The sequence below is a fragment of the Macrotis lagotis genome, chromosome 1 (assembly GCF_037893015.1).
Source record: "Macrotis lagotis isolate mMagLag1 chromosome 1, bilby.v1.9.chrom.fasta, whole genome shotgun sequence".
Taxonomy (NCBI): domain Eukaryota; kingdom Metazoa; phylum Chordata; class Mammalia; order Peramelemorphia; family Peramelidae; genus Macrotis; species Macrotis lagotis.
Genome location: NC_133658.1, coordinates 572,373,726 through 572,394,825, shown reverse-complemented (window position 1 = coordinate 572,394,825; position 21,100 = coordinate 572,373,726). Strand labels below are relative to the sequence as shown.

Below are 21,100 nucleotides of genomic sequence, written 5' to 3'. Positions count from 1 at the left end.
CATTCCTTTATATAGATTATCTCTTCTTCTGGAATATGATCCAACTTCACTTTAGCCTCTTAGAATGCTTACTTTCCTTCAAATGCCACCATCTTATCAAGTTTTTCCAAATTGCCCCATTTTCTATAGCCTTTCTTGCCCCAAATTCCTTTCCATTTATTTTGCACATAGGGAGGTTGTGTGGTATAGTGAATAGAGCTGGCTTTGACACCAGCAATGCCTGGGTCCAAATCCTACTCCTGAAACATACAGACTAGATGAACAAGGGCAGGTGTTCTAAGCAGCAGAGAAAGTGGTGACCTTTAGGAGATTTTCTCAATTAGGAAAACTCTGGACCAATGAAATCACAGATCCAACCTATATATTTTATTTATATATCTTTGGCCTTCCCAATAAAGTGTTGGGGAAAGTTTCTTTTTTGTCTGTGTATCCCCAAACACCCAACAAAGGACTCTATTGCCTGTGGGCACTAATACCTTTTGACTGATTAATTGATTAGCTCTGGTACTTAAGAAATTCAGACTAAGGCATCAGCATCTTCTGAGATGAAGAAATAAAAACTGCAGCTAAGCATTGGAACAAGAATGTGTTCAATGTAGCTGAACATTAAATCAATCTTGTAAATAGCTTAGAAAAATCACTGTGACCACAATAATTGCACAAATCTTCTTGCCTCTAACCACATCACAGGGACATAACAGGTGCCAGCCGTGTAGGACAGAACAGACAGAAACATGCAAAGACCAATTACAAATACGCGGCAGATAAATTCAGCAGACACCGACAGATGCATGGCAAAGCTTAACTAATATTAAATTAAAGGAATGGGGACATGCATAGAACAGACACACACTGGTTTGGATTCCATTCCTGTACCAACTTGTTTCTGGCTTACACTGCTAGGGCTAGAAGGATTGGGATGGGCCACCACATCATGTGACAAATGTCAGGACAAATAATTACCATCATTCTCTATAGAGCAGGATGAGTTGCTGAAAATTTGATCCACATGATTCAAGATAAACTCAATCACCACCTGCTGGACTCGGACGGCAAGAAAGGCTGCATCTCCGTTACAGCCAATAGCTTCAATTTCCTTAGACCTAAGGCATAAGGGAAAACATACAATGAGCAGTTGTTCATTATGAGATAGAAAAGAAGAATCATCAGAAATGATTTATGAGCCAAATCCCTCAATTTTTTTTTTAACATTTACTAAAAGAATCTCTTATTTCCTTCAAAGCTTAGATCAAATGTCATTTTCTCCATCAGGGGGTTCTTATCCTAGATTCTGTGAACTTGGTATTTTTAAATAAATATTTTGATAATTGTATTTCAAAATAACCCATTGCCTTTGTTTTACTAATTTAAAAACATTTTTCTGAGAAGTAATCTGAGAAGAGGTTCCACCAGAATGCCAATTACAGTGAAAATGTTAAAAATGCCTATTCTGCATGAAGCCCTTCCAGATGTTAGTGTACTGTCCCAAAATAATCTTTTATTAATTCTGTATAAACATAGGTCTTCCTTATTAGAATGTAAGCTCGTTGAGGGTTATGACTATTTAGTTTTTGTCTGTGTCTCTTGAACTTGTAAATAGGAGCTGCTTAAAAATTGAATGTTGATTGATAATCTAATTATTATTCAATAAATATGTTTTATATAACTATCATTACTGGTAGTAGGTACTGAGAATCAACTACTCAAAGAGGGCTTTTGAAAACAAAACAGTCTGTACAAGTAACAAGGAAGTGATTTTTTTTTCTCTCATGAGTCTTTCTCCCATTTCCTAGAGGGTCTGTCATCATTCATTAAGTAATAGAAGCCTGTTTTTTTCCTTCAGTAAGCAAACCTTCTGGGTTTCAGCCAGTTAAAGGTGACCCTGTAAAGATGAGAATAGCCAATCATCCACACACAAAGACTAGCAAGTTTTTCTTGAGAGATGACCCATGAGACTATCTACATTCTACTGCGGCAATAAGGAGAAAACTCCATATGGTCCTAGGTATTTCCAAATTAGCTGTTGAAGGAGATTTGCCATCAAAATATATTTAAATAATACAGAGACCTTACTAATCATTTCCTCTTTATTTAGCTAGTTGGAAAAAAAACTATTTAAAAGGGGTTTTAGCTTTATGTGATCTGTTTAAATTTTCTCATAATGGATGTTTTGGAATCATTGATTGCTTATTTAGTTGCTTACTGGGGATTGTCCTTTGATTCCCCCTCCTCTAAGTTTTCTATAGCAAGGTCATTTCTCAACTCCCACTGTCCCCCACTGCCATAGAACTCTCCCTTGTAGTAAAGAAAAACACTTAAGCAAAACCAAGCAACAAAATGATACCATTTAAATGGATGTACAACATTCCAAATAAGAAGGGGAATGACATTCATCAGTTCCATAGAATCAATATTAGTCATGATAATTAATCTTTTAGAATAGTTTTCATTTAAATTTTTGTAGGCATTATGTCTATTGTCCTGATTCTGATGAGTTTGTTCTGTAGTAATTTATTGATAAGTTTTCTAAAATTTGACTTAATATAAAGATGTCATTACCTGAGAAGATTTGGTGCCCACACTAGTGCAAGGTTCCTGGTGTGCATGTTGGTCTTGCTACTGAAGGAGGCGATATGGGTCAGGTGCCTGATCAGGTATTCCAAGGTCCTGTAATGGTTCATTTTTTGATAAAGTAAAAAACCTCAGTGCCTGTGTGCATCTTGTAATCTGTAGATAATTTCAAAGTTTAGATTTAAAGGAGTATCTAAGGATTCCTGTCCCAGAAATATTGGAGAAATGTCAGGAAGATCTCATGATATCATCAATAGTCTTCCAAGAGAAATGTAAGCTCCATTAGAGCAGGGACTGTATCATCCTTTCCTTTGATTCTCTATACCTAGTTCATATTAAGTATTTAATAAAAGCATGTTGGCTTACTTACTGTGCCCTAATCAGGATGGCACAGGTCATGAAAGGACATTATCTTGGCTTCAATAAAATGAGAGAGTTGGACCACTTCATTATTCCATGAATCTAGGAGGTTTGTCACACCCTAGCTGTACCCCAACATAAAACAATCAGGGATAAGTTCTAGGGAATATGTGTGTGATGTTGTGAGGAGGAGCGAGCGCAAGAGCGCGCACGTGTGAGAGAGAGAGAGAGACAGAGAGAGAGAGAGAGAGAGAGAGAGATTAAAGGGAATGAATTATAAAAATGAACCATAAGATATGGATAATTTCAGTGGGACAGCAAGAATCATGATTGGGGAACAAGGGCAAGATCCATTAATATATCAACAAATGTGGTAAAACTCTGTTGTTATTGAAGTCTAGCTTTAACAAACTATCTTTTTTTTTTTTTGGCAAGGCAGTGGGGTTAAGTGACTTGTCCCAGGTCATAGCTAAGTGATTATAAAGTGTCTGAGACTGGATTTGAACCCAGGTACTCCTGACTCCAGGGCTGGTATGCTATCCACTGCACCACCTAACTGCCCCTAAAAAAACCTCTTATTCTTTGTATTCCACTGTTTGCTTTATTGTGGATTTAATCATGCTCTTTCCATTCAAGTGCATCACTCTCATTTGTAAGTAGTTTTTGGCTTTATTTTATAACTCTTACTTTCCTATGCATTTCTGTTCTAAGTATTGAGGCAAAGAGTTAGAAAGGTAATATACTTGGAGCATATAACTGTTCAAGCTCATTATCCTTGCCTCCTATAAATAGGGAAAGTCAACAGAGAGACAATCATAAAATCAATACAAGTTGCAACTCAATGTAATTCTGAACAGTGTGGTTAAAGGGATGGGGATTAGTCAGGTCTTGTGCTTCTAAAAGGAAGCCTTAAAAGAGGAAGAGATGTGAAATGACGATGAGTGCAAAAAAAAGGGGGCATAAATCTTAATATAGATTGTCAGGTCAAGTTGGACAAAAGTTTTCAGAAGGAAGAAGACTGAGTAGAATTTAAGTTTCTTGAAGGCATAGATATTCTGTATTGCTTTTGTACCTTCATTGCTTAATAATGTCCTTTATAAATGGTAGGCACTTAATAAATTCTTACTAGATTGGATTGCTGTCAGATTGGATCTTGAGCAGTGATCTAAAGGAAAGAGGAGCATTATATAGAGGATGGGCTATTCTGAATATTTGGGGGGTGGAGGTCTGAGCAGACTCAGGGAAGAAGGAAGGTTTGGGTATAGGCTAGTGAGGCTGGAAGAGGTAAAACAGCTTGGGGAGGATTAGCCACCAGAGCATATTGAAGGCAATAGTATGAAGTCGGGCGGCTAGGTGGTGCAGTGGATAGAGCACTGGCCCTGGAGTCAGGAGTACCTGGGTTCAAATCCGGTCTCAGACACTTAATAATTACCTAGCCGTGTGGCCCTGGGCAAGCCACTTAACCCCATTTGCCTTGCAGAAAAACTAAAAAAAAAAACCCAACAAATAGTATGAAGTCTATTTTATTGGAAAACTAATAAAGGACTCAAACTCACTGCAAAAAATTTCTCTCCTCCCATTTGCCTAGAGAATATGAATTATGTTTCCTGATGCATCCCATCTTATTTGTGTACAAAGTATATCCTTACTAGTGTGTTTCCACTACTGTGTCGTGAGATTCATAGGAGATGATGTATACAAAGCCCTGGCAACCTTTATTTAAATAATTGATCTTGTCATTATTTCAAGTTGCTTGAGAGATAAGGTTGTATCATTGTTTTTCATTTTCTATAACAGAGCCCTAGTTCATGTTTTACAGCACATCATAGGCATTTAATAAAGGTTTTGGTAAATTTGAATATGTAGTGAGCAAGAAAGGCCCAGTTAATTTATTCTCTTTCAGTTCTTGTCTTTCCCAAGATTAGCAATCCCTTCTATCCACTAATTATAGTAGGCTGCCTATTTCCTCTAGGATCAAAGACAAACTTTTAAAAAAAATTTGTGGGGCAATGGGGTTAAGTGACTTGCTCAAGGTCACTTGGCTAGTAAGTACCAAGGATCTGAGGCTAGATTTGAACTTAGATCCCCTCAGCTCCAGGGTCAGTACTCTCTACTCACAGCACCATCTAGCTACCCCCTACCCAGCACACTTTTCTGGACTCACCATATATTACTCTCCTCCATGAGCTCTTCAATCTAACCAGATAAACCTTCTTGCAGTTCTTCAAATAGAATATTCCATCATATTCATTTCTATGCCCTTACATGAGCTGTTCCCCATCCCTGGAATGCCATCCCTTCTTCATTGTTGCCACTTAGAATTTCTAGTTCCCTTCAAGATTTAGCTAGAGCACTATCTTCCACTCTTGAAGAGTACCTGTTGGTCCCAAGAAAAGTCCTAGGAATCAAGTCAGAAAACAGTTTCTATTCTAGGACCAGCTCTGACTGTACTGTTATTGTTTTGTCTATTCAAACTCCATTTTTCTTCCAGGTACTGGTTTCCCAAGATTTCACAATTCACCTGTTCCCTTCAGTTTTTCCTGACACCCTCAACTCTGATTATAACTTGACCCTCTGAACCGAAAGCTTCTACACACCCTCTCTTTCTATATTGAAAGCTTCCCTCTCAATATTGAAACAAATTAACTTTCATCATCAAAAATATACTGCTATGCAGGATCTTGTGCAGGCAGAATATAAGAGATCCTGGGGCAGGGTGTTAAAAGCACATAGAATATTGAATTTATTTTCCAGAAAGCAAAGGTTCAAACCCTGCCTCTGAAATTTACTGTGTGAGCCCTCTCTCTCCCACCATGAGAGAGGTGTGCCATTTTGTGAAGAGATCTAAATAAAAACCATTTTAATCACTCTGGAAAAAAATTTACTGTGTGATATGGGCTAATTATTTAAACTATTTTGAATCTCAGTTTTCTTATCTGCAAAATGGAAATATCTAATGGTATCTAAATATCTAAAAATATCTAAAAGTATTTTCATAGGGTTGTTTTGAGTTCAAATGAGATAATGCATATAAAATGCCTTATAATCTTTAAATTGCTATAGAAATGAAGGCATCTGAATTATATTGCTTCTCTATTGAATGTTCATACCTTTCATTATTTTACTATTGCCTATCATTCATAACTCATGAATATTAATATAAATGATAATGACAACAACAGTGAAGATAAAGGATGCTTACCTATAATGTGGTGGGGGAAGCTCCTGGATGACATTTTGGATTCGGGCCAGTTGGTCTTCTTCTTCTGGGCAGTGTGATACTGCTTGCTATGAAGAAAAATTTGAAAGCAGTTCAGTGAGTGAATACATTGAAATGTATACATACAGAGATGCCCTCAGCTCCATCCACTGAAAAGTGGCATGAGATCAACCTTCTTAAGGGTGTTTTCTTCTTATTTATAACTTTTGTTTTTATATCACATTCATTTCTTTTTTTCCAAACTTTAAATATTTTTTTACTTTGAATTCTCCTTCTCCTTCTCTTTTCCTGTAAGCATACTGAGGCACACTGGCATTCATTAGCTGTTGTTTTTAAATATCTATCTGTCACCGATCTCTATCATCCAGTCTCACAATTTGATTCTAGGAGCATATTCCACTCTTGGACCCTTATTCTTACTCCTCCTCTCTCTCTCTACACTACAACAATAGTAATTGCTGCTACTGCTATTACCACACCACTACCATTACCAATACTACATACTGCTACTGCTACTACTACTACTACTATTACTACTACTACTACTACTTACTCCTACAGATTTCTATAATTCCTTATAGTTTTCAAAGTACATTACAAATATTATTTCATGTGATCCAAAAATCGTGAGAGGAAAATGTTCTTATTATTTCTATTTTACAGATAAGGAAGCTGAGCCATGTAGCTCAAAGATGCTCGGGTAATAAGTGTCTCAGGTCTTCCTACCTCCAAATTTCAGTACTCTGTGCATGGTGTCAACAAGCTATCTTTATAATTATTCTAATTTATCTTTTTTTGTTATTCTGGTCTTGATAAATACTACTAAACTATGAGCATCATCATGTACAATCAGTGAATAATGTGTGCATGTTCAAGGCAAAGATTCATAGCAATATGCTTTGTTAATTATAAAGAATTCTCTGGAGCAGCTAGGTGGCGCAGTGGTATGTGTTTAAGATGAGATAGGAAGGAACTCGGGCTTTTCCTGTCATTAAGTCTAATACTCTTTCCACTATGCCATTCTGCTACTCACATAAGTAGATATTCCATAAATTTAGACATAGAGAGCTTTATAATATCTCTATAATATTTGAATATATGCCTCTATTAATGAAAAGTTATTAGACACTAAAAGTTTTTTTAAAAAAATGTTCATTAGGGGGCAGTTCGGTGGCACAGTGGATAGAGCACCGACCCTGGAGTCAGGAGTACCTGAGTTCAAATCCAGCCTCAGATACTTAATAATTACCTAGCTATGTGGCCTTGGGCAAGCCACTTAACCCTATTTGCCTTGCAAAAAAAAAAACTAAAAAAAATTATAAAGAATTCTCTACTAGACTATCTTGAATCCACTTTTACTTGTCTCTTGTATGTGCTTAAGTCTACTTTATATCAAAGTCATAGTTACCTGGGAATTTAGATTTATCATGGTAACTATGTATGTTTGAATATAATGTAAATAGTATTAAGATTTGACAAATTTTACAAAAAAGTTATATCTGTATGTACCATTATAAGACCTAAATTTCAAAGAGATGAAAGAAAGGAAAAAGTTCCATAAGTATGAAAATATTGTAGTAGCATTTTTGTATTAACAAAGAACTGGAAATAAGAGGGTTGTCCATCAATAGGGAAATGGTTTAACAAATTATAATACATGAATGTAATGGAATATTATTGCCACAAGAAAATATGAAAGAAATGGTTTCAGAGAAACCTGAGAAGGCTTGCATGTCTTGATGCAAAGAAAAGTAAGCAGAACAAGAACAACTTAATAACAATATCATATCAAAGAAAAGGGGAAAAGACCTATATGTACAAAAATATCATAGCAGCTATTTTTGTGATGGCAAAGAATTGGAAATAAAGGGGATATTCATTGATAGGGAATGACTGAACAAGTTGTGTTATATGGTTGTGGTAGAATACTGTTGTGCTATAAAAAATGACAAACAAGAAGTTTTCAGGAAAAAAATCAAGAAAGACTTATGTAAACCAATGCAAAATGAAGTGAGCAAAACCAATAGAATATCATACACAGTAACAGTAATATTATAAAGATGATCAACTGTGAAATGTTTAGCTACTCTGATCAAAACAATAGTCTAATGAATTTCTAAAAGACCCATGATGAAAAATGCTATTCTTTGCCTAAAAAAGAACTGGTGAAATCTAAGTGCAGATTAAGGTATACCTTTTTCACTTACTTTTAAAAAATAACAATATCATAAAGACAATAACTTTGAAAGACTTGAAAATTCTGAACAATGCAGTGACTAGCCACCAATACTATCCACCACCTGACAAAGAGGTGATAGATTCAGGGTGACAAATGTGATATATAGTATTAATAACTGTTCAATGTGGAAATTTGTTTTGTTTGATCATCTATATTTGCTATGATGATTTTTCTTTTTCTTTCCAATGAAGGAAGTGAGAAGGAGAGAATATTATATTTTTATTAATTAAAAAAATATCAGGGGGCAGCTAGGTGGCGCAGTGGACAGAGCACCAGCCCTGGAGTCAGGAGGACCTGAATTCAAATCCGACCTCAAACACTAAATAATTACCTAGCTGTGGGGCCTTGGGCAAGCCACTTAACCCCATTGCCTAGCAAAAACCTAAAAAAAAAAAATACCAGGAAGGAAATGAGAAAAAGTTACATCTGCTTTTAGTTGCAGGGTTCTGATCCATGTGGAAAAGATAATGTGATGGTTAGAAAAGTCAGGCAAGTGAAATGGAGAAGTATTAAGTCTTCTACTAGGAGGTACACAAAGGGACCAGATGAAGGGAACTGGAGAGTTTTGAGGGAGTCTTTTGTGAAATGTGTGTTGGGGAGAGTGGGTGACATATGTGTCAGGTCATCTGATTTCAATTATGTGAGACAAGATCAATATTTTTTTTGTATTTCTTTATTTGTCCTTTGATAGATGGAGGTGAAATTAAGCTATGCTATTAACTAAGAGAAAATACTACGGGCAAACTATGATTAACCTTCCCCATTAGCTAGCATTTATATAGTACCTTAATGTTCACAAAGCCCTTTAGAGATAATAACTTACTTCATTATCACAACAATCCTTGAATGTAAGTACTATTATTATTATTCTCATTTTTTTTTGTTGCTGTTCAGTTGTTTTTCAGTTGTGTCCAACTCTTCATGACCCCATTTAGGAATTTTATGGCAAAGATACTGAAGTATCTTATGCCAAAGAAACTGAGGAAACCAAGGCAGACAGGTAAAGTAACATGCCTAGGGTTTCACAATTAAGCAAGTGTCAACTTTGAACTCAGGTCTTCCTGACTTCAGGTCCAGTATTCTATCCAAGATGTTGTCTTGCTCCTCCTGTACAAGCAGGAGACATTCCAATTCGATGAGAATGAACATGGGACCATAAGAATGGGACAGAGAGCTCAAAGGGAATGAGGCTAAATTCTGACTGAGGGGAGAGGTTGCTCTAGATTGATGAAGCCATTTTTTTCTGGGGTTATGAGGATCATGGTTGAGGTTGTGAAACTTCCAATCTTGGAACCAAGATGGACAAGCCAGTTCTGAGAGAATTTCACCATAGGATGGTAAAAGAAAGTACTAGTCTGGGATTAGTTTTACATATTCATTTAAAATTACTTTACTATTTTGTTCCTTAATTTATATATACTCTTTCCTCTAGTTTAAAAAGCCCTGAAAAAACCCCCTTACGTTCTGCAGTGTGTGGATACAGGATGGGTAGGATTCTAGGAAAGAACTAAGCATAATGGTCTATAACTAACTAGAATACAAACAGAATGATTCCTGAATTAAAGAAACTAGGAAAATTCAAGGTTCAGAAAGGTTTCAAATTAAGGTTCAGATCATAGGGCAACAGATTTTGAAACTGAGTAAATGTTAGAAGTCATCTAGTACTAATCTCTCACTATATAGATAAAGAAGTGATGCAGAGAGGGATGAGGTGACTTGCCCATGGTCACACAGGTAGTGTGTGGCAGAATCAGGATTTGAACCCCGATCTTCTGACTCCAAATCCAAATCTATTGACACTTCAGCCTACTGAGCCCAAGGATCTGGGAAGTTTAGTAAAGAACCTAAGATAAAAGAGCTCGGGTGCATCCCAGGAACTAACCAGGTTAAAGAAATTTAGCTCTTGAAGATACCCTAGAAAGCAGCTAATCTAACCCCCTCATTTTACAGGTAAAGAAGCTGAGGCCCAGAATGTGGAGCATGTATGTGTTCATTGTGAAGAGGGAGGACAGTAAACTAGCCAAAGGAAAAGGAAACCATTGGCTTCTATTTTCAACAGCCTTAATTGTCCATAGTGAGCCATTGTTCAAAGAAAGGGGAGAAGGCTGATCAGAGATTGAGGGTGGGGATGCTGGACTAAATCTAACTAGAGACCGAGTTGGCAGAGTCATTCCTAAAGGAGGCTTTGGATCGGGTGAGCTAGACTGATGTCATAGAATCCTAGATTTAGAGATGGAAGAAATCTTAGAGGCCATTGATTCCAAACTCCTCATTGTACAGATGAGGAAACAGAAGTTAAGAGAGACTGAGACTTCTTTAGGATCATAGAGTCGATATATGACACAGAACCCAGGTCTTCCTGCCTTCAAGAATGACCATAATGAACCAATGGAGCAAAGGTGAGTTGGACTAGGGGAGGGGATTATTTCCTTTTCTCATTTGTAAACAAAGCCTCAGGATCCTTACTGTTACTGAGAGTAACATCTTTGGGCCTAAGTTGAAGAAAGAGAAGCCAGTAGTTTCTATTAGCCACTCCTCTTTCCCAATTCCTACCCCTATTTTACTTTCTTTTTGGTAACTGGGAGAAAAATTTACACATAAAGGGTGATGCCATAGTAAGGAAACATGATCCTCCAGACGTGGGTATAAAACCTTTTAGCCTTTCTGGGTTGCATTACCCAACAAAAACTTACCTAGAGAATTTATGACTAAACGAAACCCATATTGAAAAAGTATAATAAAATGTAATAATGCCCTATGAATGGGCTTTGAGGGTTGCATTTGGCCATGTCCACTGGGTGGTGAGACACACCTGCTCCAGAAAAAGAACTGATGATGTCTGGATACAGACCGAAGCATACTATTGTTTACTTTCTTTCATCTCTCTCTTTTTTTTTTTGTTTGAATCTTCTTGTGCAAAATGAATAATATACTAATGTTTAACAGAATTGTGAATGCATAATCTTTTTTGATGATGACATTGCTTATCATCTCAGGAAGTGAGGAAGGAATAGAATTTGAAACTCAAAATTTAAAAATTGTTTTAACATGTACCTAGGGGGAAAAATAAATTTTTAAAAATTAATGCTAATGTACTTGTTTATATATTCTTGCTTGTCTTTTACTGGGGGGGGGGGAGTGGAGAAATGAAGTCAATACATAATATTTTGGACTGAAACAAGAGGGTCCAGTCATACTGTCAGAAAGCTTCCTGACTGGCTAAGCATGAGCCTGCTGGGAAAATCTACCAATTAATCAATAATATTTTTCCCATAAGGGAGAATCTAATTGGTCTTCAGGGTGAGGAGGCAATGTTCTAAAGTGAAGCCTTTCTCAACTGCAGGTGCAGTTGGCATTGTTTTTGGCTACTAGAGAATCAGTCTAGGATAATTTGCAAAACGTTGAGGGCATGTGACAATATAGACCAAACACATTTCTAACTGAATTCCTCTGTATGTTATTTTTAAATGTGTATAGACCCACCCCTTCCTTGTTTAATAAACACAAGAAAATGAACTCATGGTCTGTAGTGAGTGAAAGTAGTTGGTGGGTGCTGGGAAATGACCTGGGTAAGGGAACAGATAATAAGAGCTTATGGATAGGAGATCTCTCAATGGAGGGAGTCAAGTAGGTATAGGCATCAGAAGTTTTAGGAGCATCAGGTTTCAGGTTGGGTTTCAAGAATAAAGGAATCTGTGGTGGCAAAGAATTGGAAATTGAGTGAATCTCCATCAATTGGGGAATGGTATATGTATGTGACGGAACACTATTGTTCCATTAGAAACCAGGAGGGATGGGAATCCAGGGAAGCCTGGAAGGATTTTATGAACTGATGCTGAACAAAATGAACACAACCAGAAGAATATTGTACACCCTAACAGCAACATGGGAGTGATGATAAACCTTGATAGACTTGCTCATTCCATCAGTGCAACAATCAGAGACAATTTTGGGCTATCTGCGATGGAGAATACCATCTGTATCCAGAGAAGGAATTGTGGCATTCAATTCAATTTAGGGGAAAAAAACTCCCATTATCTTATTATGTAATTTTGTTATCTCTTATGCTTTATTTTTCTTCCTTAAGGATATGATTTCTCTCTCATCACATTCAACTTAGATCAATGTATACCATAGAAACAATGTAAAGACTAACGGATTGCCTTCTGTGGGGGGGGGGGGGGGGGGGGGGGGGAAGCAAGAATAGGGGGAAAATTGTAAAATTCAAAATAAGTAAAATCTTTCTTAAAAATAATAAAGGAGGGGCGGCTAGGTGGCGCAGTGGATAGAGCACTGGCCTTGGAGTCAGGAGTACCTGGGTTCAAATCCAACCTCAGACACTTAATAATTACCTAGCTGTGTGGCATTGGGCAAGCCACTTAACCCCACTGCCTTGAAAAAAATATAATAATAATAATAATAATAATAATAATAAAGGAATTTGTTTATGGTGGCAAAGAATTGGAAATTGAGTGAATGTCCATCAATTGGGGAATGGTTTACATAGTGTGGTATATGTATATGATGGAACACTATTGCTCTATTAGAAACCAGGAAGGATGAGAATCTAGGGAAGCCTGGAAGGATTTGTGTGAACTGATGCTGAGTGAGATAAGCAGAACCAGAACACTGTACACCCTAACAGCAGCATGGGGGTGATGATCAACCTTAATAGACTTGCTCATTCCATCAGTGCAGCAATCAGGCACAATTTTGGGGTATCTGTGATGAAGAATACCATCTGTATCCAAAGAAGGAATTGTGGAGTTTGAACAAAGACCAAAGACTGTTACCTTCAATTTAGGGGAAAAAACCCATTATTTTATTATGTAATTTTGCTATCTCTTATACTTTATTTTTCTTCCTTGAGGATATGATTTCTCTCTCATCACATTCCACTTAGATCAATGTATACCATGGAAACAATGTAAAGACTAACAGACTGCCTTCTGAGGGGGGGGGGGTAGGGGAAGGCAGTGGGATTAGGGGAAAAATTGTAAACTACAAAATATAAATAAATTTTTAAAAAAGAAGGAATCTTAGAAAAATCTTTGTTTTTTATAAAAAGGGGGGGGGGCGGAAACCAGGTGGCACAATGGATCATGTACAGGCCCTGGAGTCAGGGATACCTGAGTTCAAATCTGACCTCAGAAACTTAATAATTATCTAGCTGTGTGACCTTGGAGAAGAAAAAATAAAAGGCCCTGGGCAGAAGTCAAGGTTGCCTTCTGAGATGGAATAAGAGTTGATGTGGACCCTAATCAGAAACAGATAATCCTTTTGTCCCCAACAATTCCTGTCTCTACATAAGGGAATAATCAGTCTATATTCACATAAAATTAATTATATTGATTTAAATAAAATTAGGTTCTGTGGGAAAAAAGCCCTTAGTACTTTCAAAGCACTCTACCTAAGCTATCACATAACCTAAGTCTCATAACAATCTTTCAAATGGACAAGGCAGACATTGGAAATCTAAAGCTCAGAGAGGTTGTGACTTTCCCATGGTCACATAGTTAGAGAGTAGGAGAGGCAAAATTGAAGACTGGGTCTTGTGGTGCCAAAGCTAGTGCTTCTTCCACTACACCATCCATTCCCTCTGTTCTTATAAACTGTTAAGTTTGATCATATGGAATTCTCCCTTTATCTCATTCAAAGAGGATGCTACTGGCTGTAGTTTGGTTTACCTGCAGATGTAACTTTGGAGGCCAATGTGGAATCCTGGTTTTCCCACAGGAGGACTCTTCACTTTGTATTCATATTAATCTGAAGCCTCATGGTCTTGATTATGTCTACTAGGTTTTTCTTTGATGAGCTGCTCTTCTTTTATAGAATTTAAGCCCATGTTTTGAAGCTGGGCTACTAACAAATCTTATTTTTACTAACATATTTTGTTTTTCATACATAAACTTCCTTTCAAACTCCATTTCTCTCTTTCCTCTATTCCCTAACAAACTAGTCCTTATAACAAAGATTTAAAAAAAAAGGAAAAAAAGTACTTCAGTAAAACTAAATGATCAGTTTTATCTGACCAATTTAAGTCATATTTCACATTCATAGCACCCCCCCCCCCACTTATGCAAAGAGAGGAAGAAAGGAGGTACATCTTCCCAATTCTTTTCCAGTGTCAAACTTGCTCATTATACCTGCCCCTTTTAAAAAAGTTCTTCTGGCAGCTTTTTTTTTTTTGTAGTTAACTCTTGTTTATTTGGACCTTCAATATCTTCTATGCTTTATTCTGACAAATTCGTGAACTAGCTCTAAAACAAGTTATATTGTCTCAAAATGGCATATGACTAGACATTAAATTCCCAATTATATGATAAAATCTTTGAGTTTTCAAAAAGAAGATCAAGGTTAGGTTTTCTTACAAAATAGATAAAACTGACCCAAGTAATATTCTCAAGATTGGTTTAAATAACCAAGGGATGCTGACCACCCTTGAAGTCTATTTCCATTAACCTTGAACAAAATGCTGTGAAATTTTTAATATTGAAATTTGGAATGAACTATATAAGAACTTGAACACTTTTTTCCTCCATATAAGCCTAGCATGTGTGGTTATTTTCTCTTGTTCCCTTTTTTTATGCTTGTTATTCCCTCCTTTGCCTCCTCTTCTCCAGACCCTTTCATTTCTCCTTCTTCAGTCCCAAAAGAAATAAGCAAAGAATAATGAGGGGAAAATAGCAAATAACCCCACTACTCCCATAGATAAGTGTAAATGGGATAAGCTAGTATTTTTAAGGATTGACAATAATGATAATAATTAGTCACTAGCTATGAGATTGGAACAGTGAAGCATTTCTTCCCACTTCACAAAAAGCAACCTACTGCCTGAGTTCAAAAAAAGGAGAAGAGAGCTGTCACTTCTTCCTCCAAATACCCATGAACACTACCCACCCATCTCCCTGGAAATGAAGAAGTAAAGCTCACCGTGAATTTCTCGTAGAGCTCATAAGTGAGGAGAGGGTTGGGCAACTCCCTAAAGTACAGCTTACAAAGGGAGCCCACACAGTGAATGTCCTGAAGGTAAACTTCCCTTGTCAGATCTGGACATTGATCTGAGCCAAACTCCTGCCTGAAACAACACAGACAGAGACATAACAATATTGAAGAAGGCAAATTGAATCTATCAGGGGCAGACAGAATAAAAGTATAGCTAACCTGAAATGTCTGATTTAACTGTACTTTCAATCTTGGTCTCACCTCTATTCTAAGCAAAATTTTAAGGGAAAGGTTGCAGGGAAAACTCTTGATTTAGTTCTATACTTCTCCAAAACTGTTTCAGTTGTTTGAAAGACATACCAATCTTTTAGTAAGGAGTTTTCCATAGAGCATTCTATCTCTAATCTCTCAGGTATAAGTGGTAGGGTGAAAACAATTTGGCTAGCATGAATATTGAAAACTTAGTTTTTAATAATGTATTCCAAATAAGTTCTAGAGGGAGAGAGAAAGAGATGGGGGGGGGAGAGAGAGAGAGAGAGAGAGAGCGAGAGAGAGAGAAAGGGAGGGAAGAGGGGAAAGAAAGAGGAAGAGGGAGGGAGAGGAAAGAGAAAAGAAAGGAGATGAAAGAAGGTGAGTGGAGGGAAAAAGAGGAGACATGAAGGGAGAAAGAGAAAGAAAAAGGAGGAGATGGAAGAGGAGGAGAAAAGGAAAAGGAAAAAGGAAGAGGAGAGGGAGAGGGAGAGGAATGAGGAGGAGAAAGGAAGAAGGAGGGGAAGGAGAAATAAAAGAGGAAAGAAAGAGTAGATAGGAAGTAGAGGGGAGAAAGAGAAAATAGGATGAATTAGATCTGTTTCTTTTTATCTTATTTCCATATATTACTATCAATAGCATTATGACAACATAAATTCAACCTGAGAATTAAGTTAAGCAATTCTGATGATTAAAGTGATAGGATCCGAACCATGAGTAAAGGGAGCAGAAAAGAAACCTTGCTTGTCCATTACAAGTTCAGTACCTTTTCTTCCACTTATACCTTTTGAGAGCTCCCTAGAACATTAAAAAGGTTAAGACTGACCAGGGCTCAAAATCAGTATGTGTCCAGAACACAGGTCTTCCTGGCTTTGAAACTGGCCCCTATGACACTCTGCACCCCAGAATCTTCTACCTTAGAATCTAGAGAGGAACTCTGGTTACTGGAGAAGAATGGACTTTCAATATCTTCTACACTTTATTCTGACAAATTCATGAACTATCTCTAAAACAAGTTATATTGTCTCAAAATGGCATATGACTAGACATTAAATTCCAAATTATATGATAAAATCTTTGAGTTTTCAAAAAGATAATCAAGGCTAGGTTTTCTTACAAAATAGATAAAACTGACCCAAGTAATATTCTTAAGATTGGTTTAAATACCCAAGGGATGCTGACTATCCTTGAGGTCTATTTCCATTAACCTTGAACAAAATGCTGTGAAATTTTAATATTGAAATTTGGAAGGAAGTATATAGAAACTTGAAAGGAGAAAAATGCAATGACCAATTTAATTTATAGGCATTTTTAAAAAAAATGAATGGAACAAGCAACTAGATTTTCTTGCCAACATTCTTGTCAATTCATTTTCTTGCCAATAATCTTAGTACTCAGTACAAGGTCAATCCCTAACTGCTGAAGAACTGGTTATGACATGAGCGTCAAGAAAATACATGATTGCTGATGAATTTTTGGAAAAAGTCAAAGCAGTAGTCTAATGCAAATCTCAAGTCCTGAATACAGAGTCTTGGGAGGCAATAATCCTACATTTAATAGCAACGTCTTCTATAAAAAAAATTCTTTGACTATTTTCTTTTAAAGAAATAAATCATTTGGGAAATTAAAAAAAAGAAAGCTTGCCCTTTTTATAGTTTATGATTAAGTAGATAGATGATTAATTATCTGAATAATTCCTATATATATTTTTTCATATTAGTCTTGTGAAAAAAATCTCTAATTTTGAGTTGGTAATTCTTTTATTTGTGGTTAAAAGAGCCTAAAAATATAAAAACACATTTTTAATTAAAATGAGCATATCTTTATGACCAAAAAACAATTTTGAAAATAGATAAAACTGTTGTTATAGTCATACTCATCACTAATATGACTCAGAATCAATAATTTGACATGTATCTATTTTGATTAGACTTAAATAAAAGAGCCAAACCATTAATTACTGTTATGATAAATAAATAAAGAAGTTTGATTTAAAATGTATAGGATGGCTCTTCTAAAAATGAAATCTATATCTATCTTTTATATAGGTTCCATCATCATAAGTGAGAGCTTTAAAACTAGGGCAAGACTTACAGACATTTTATAGCTATTTGAATTTAGCACAATTTCAAGGACTTAGCACAATTCAATAATGGAATTTCCTAGAGAAATAAGAATAAGTGTTAATGTTCCATAAAAAATAAGAATAAGTGTGATTGGGAAAAATATTGTCTTTCCCATTAGTAAATTTTGCGAAATCAAGTGTACCCATCAGGGATCTAGAGAAGTAGAATAAAATCCCCTAGTAATTTTATTTGGAGATTAGATTTGATATAGAAACTCCTTAGTGAAAGCACCCTAATTTCCCATCCCAAGAGGACCTGAATGCACTCATCAGTTTGGGAAGAATCAGTTCTGGCCAATAAATAGGGTAAGCAAGACTGGAATACCTCAGTTTTTGGATGTTTGATGTTACTCCTGAAAGTCGATAGATTCCATCCACAATGCCATGAGTCTCAATAAACTCTGCACAGCTCCTCAGTACATAAGGGACTACATAAAGGGGAAAAAAAAGAAATACATTAGATATAAGCTTTATAGACCTTTACAAATACCTTTTTAGTTGGGTTTTTTTTGGTAGGGCAATGGGGTTAAGTGACTTGCCCAGGGTCACATAGCTAGGCAATTATTAAGTGATCTGAGGCCAAATTTGGAGTCAGGAGTACCTGAGTGCTCTATCCACTGCACAACCTAGCCGCTCAACAAATACCTTTTAAAAATCCAGGCCCTCCTTTAAAATAAGTAAGCATTAAAAGTAATCATTATAAACCATCAATAATTTAGGTTATGGCTTTCATGATTTTTATATGGTTTCAAAAGTGCTATTTGAAGAAAAAGGCAAACAAAACTTCTAGAACATATTTCACTGTTTGAAAAATGATCATTTGTCAGTCTCATGATCTGACAGTGCTCAAATGGTAACTCTGTTTGTGTGTGTATGTGTCCAGGAGAAAAGATAAGTGATTTGAAAGAAGAAAGAAGGTGGCAAATCTGAATCAGTTATCTTTATTGACCAAAGTGACAGAAATGACATGTGACTTCCCTCTTGTTCCACTATCTTAGACAGGCAACAGACTGATTTGTCTTGGCATAACTGCTCTTCTCTCTGTACTTGGAGAATGTACATTATTGGACCTTAATCTAGCTGACTCAAGAGCAGAAGATGGGAGATTGCTCAGAAAGTTTCATCACCGGTTTCCCTGTTTAGGATGATGGCAACTGTAGCCTTGGGGAGGGCTGAAGCTGCTTCTCTATCCAATTTTTATAGTACTTTCCAGGAGTGTGCTGGTAAGTGTTTAACAATCAGCTTTCTGGTGAGAAGGGGAATATATACATGAAATGTTTAAATTTAATCTTGTACTGTTAATGTTTTCTCAATCACTTTCTTTAGACAATCAACAAAACAATAAATCAAGCCTTGTTTGTAGTGCTGACTGATTTCCAGGGTGCAAATAGTCTCCCTGCTTGTTCTAGCTGGCTTCAGCACATGCCTTCCATTATCATTACAAAGCACTTTAGGGACATTAGTTTATTAGACTTTTGCAATTCTACTCTGTAAGGTAGAGTAGGGCACATATTATTATTATCCCCATTTCATAGATGAAGATACAAAGTTAATTTGACTAATTTAAATGACTCATCCAAAGTCAAAGAACTCATCAGCAGAAGACTTAGTATTTGAATTCAAGTGTTCTGACTAGTAAGTTCAGTCCTCTTTTAGATACTGTAGGATTAAAGAGAGAATACGGTAAGCACTCTAGAAATACTTTTTTCCTTTGCATTCCCTTTCTGCTCTACACTTCATAGCTTATATTTTCAATTTTAGGTCCTTAAACTATCCACACTAGTCATATTCCATGTCCAAAAATACTCTGCCTTATTAAAAGACATATGGCATAGCAGTATAAACAATGGATTGGAAAACTAGGTTCTAGTTAGGTTATGTTGAAGTCCACCAACTGCAAGATTTTCAGAGACATTGATGCCTCAGAAATCAGCAAATTACAAATCTGGGATTAAGTTCTGTTTTGTTAATTGTTTAGACCAATGGTGTCAAACTCAAATGGAAATGGAGCCACTCACATGAATATATCCCTGAGGACTGTATAAACTAAAAAAAAAATACAAATTTATATTATCTACATTTTGTAAAACTTAGGTGGCTCAGTGAATAGAGCACCTGAATCAGGAAGACCTGAATTCAAATCCTACCTCTTGACACTAGCTGTGTAACCCTGGGCAAGTTATTTAATCCTGGTGGCCTCAGTTCCTTATTTGTCAAATGTGCTGGAGAAGAAAATGGCAAACCATTCCAGTATCTCTGCCAAAAAAAGGGGGGGGTCATAAAGAGTTGGACATAACCAGACAATAACATCAATAACCCTCAGGAGTGTTGATTGAACCATATTAAAATGCTAATAGGAAACATCTAACAAAATAAATAAAAATATTTCCTAATTACATTTTAATATAGTTCAACCAACATTCCTAAGTATTTGACACTACCAGTTTAGAAGAATAATGCATTTATTTTTTAGGGGGACTAGGCAATGGGGTTAGGTGACTTGCCCAAGGTCACACAGCTAGGTAATTATTAAGTGTCTGAGGCCATATTTGAACTGAGGTCCACCTGACTCCAGGGCCGGTGCTCTATCCACTGTGCCACCTAGCTTCCCCCTAGAATAATGCATTTTAAATTTAAATGCATATTGAATTAATTAAAAAGTAATTGCTAAACATTAGCATAACACTAGTTTTAGTTTTCAACTTATCAGTATTTAGCTCTATTTTCTGAGGTAAATCACTTTACTTTTCTGGACCTCAGTTTCTTCAACTAGAAAAAAAAAGGATGAAAGTAGATAAAGAACCTTCCTGTTGTAATATTCTATGAACCTGCCTAATCAAATATGTAAACAATCATCAGGTCTTTCTAAGATACTTCCAAAGTCCAATTATTCTCTCAGATATTAAAACAGATGCAAGGTACAAGATTTTCTATCAGCCACAGATAGTGGATATATTGTTAGATATGCTAACATGGAAGTGGTGCTCAAACCATATCTAGAGTAATTAATTGGGCCAATATCCTGTGTATTAATTTTGAGTATGGTATTTGAATCACTCACTGGAAATGCTTGTAAATTCTAAAGACACTTTCTCCCTAGCTGATCTTTTTCCCACTTATGCCTATAATAGTCCGGGGGGGGGGGGGGGGGGCAGACAATCAGGGATTAAGACTGGATTTGAATTCAGGGCCTACTGATTCCAGATTTTTACTCCTATGCTACCTAGCTCACTTTTGAAGTAGGACCAGGGATGCCTGAATCAATTCAATTATTAAGGTATGGACTCCATGACCTCTACGGTCCTTCTAATTCTGGGATTATTTGATTTTTGGCTCTACCACTCACTGAATAGCCCTTGGGATATTTTGATATGAGTCAGTGCAGTAATCT

General features: G+C 36.4%; 1 protein-coding gene across 1 annotated transcript in view; it reads right to left on the bottom strand.

The window, feature by feature from the left end:
- The window catches only part of ARHGAP31 (Rho GTPase activating protein 31), a 191,182-nt gene that overhangs the window by 34,135 nt on the left and 135,947 nt on the right, over positions 1 to 21,100 (bottom strand). Inside the window, exons 4-6 of the mRNA XM_074214579.1 lie at positions 6,134 to 6,219; positions 2,560 to 2,667; positions 964 to 1,103 (exon numbers count right to left, since the gene is read on the bottom strand). Of these exons, the coding sequence (XP_074070680.1) occupies positions 964 to 1,103; positions 2,560 to 2,667; positions 6,134 to 6,219 (334 nt within the window). The remainder of the gene's footprint in view (positions 1 to 963; positions 1,104 to 2,559; positions 2,668 to 6,133; positions 6,220 to 21,100) is intronic.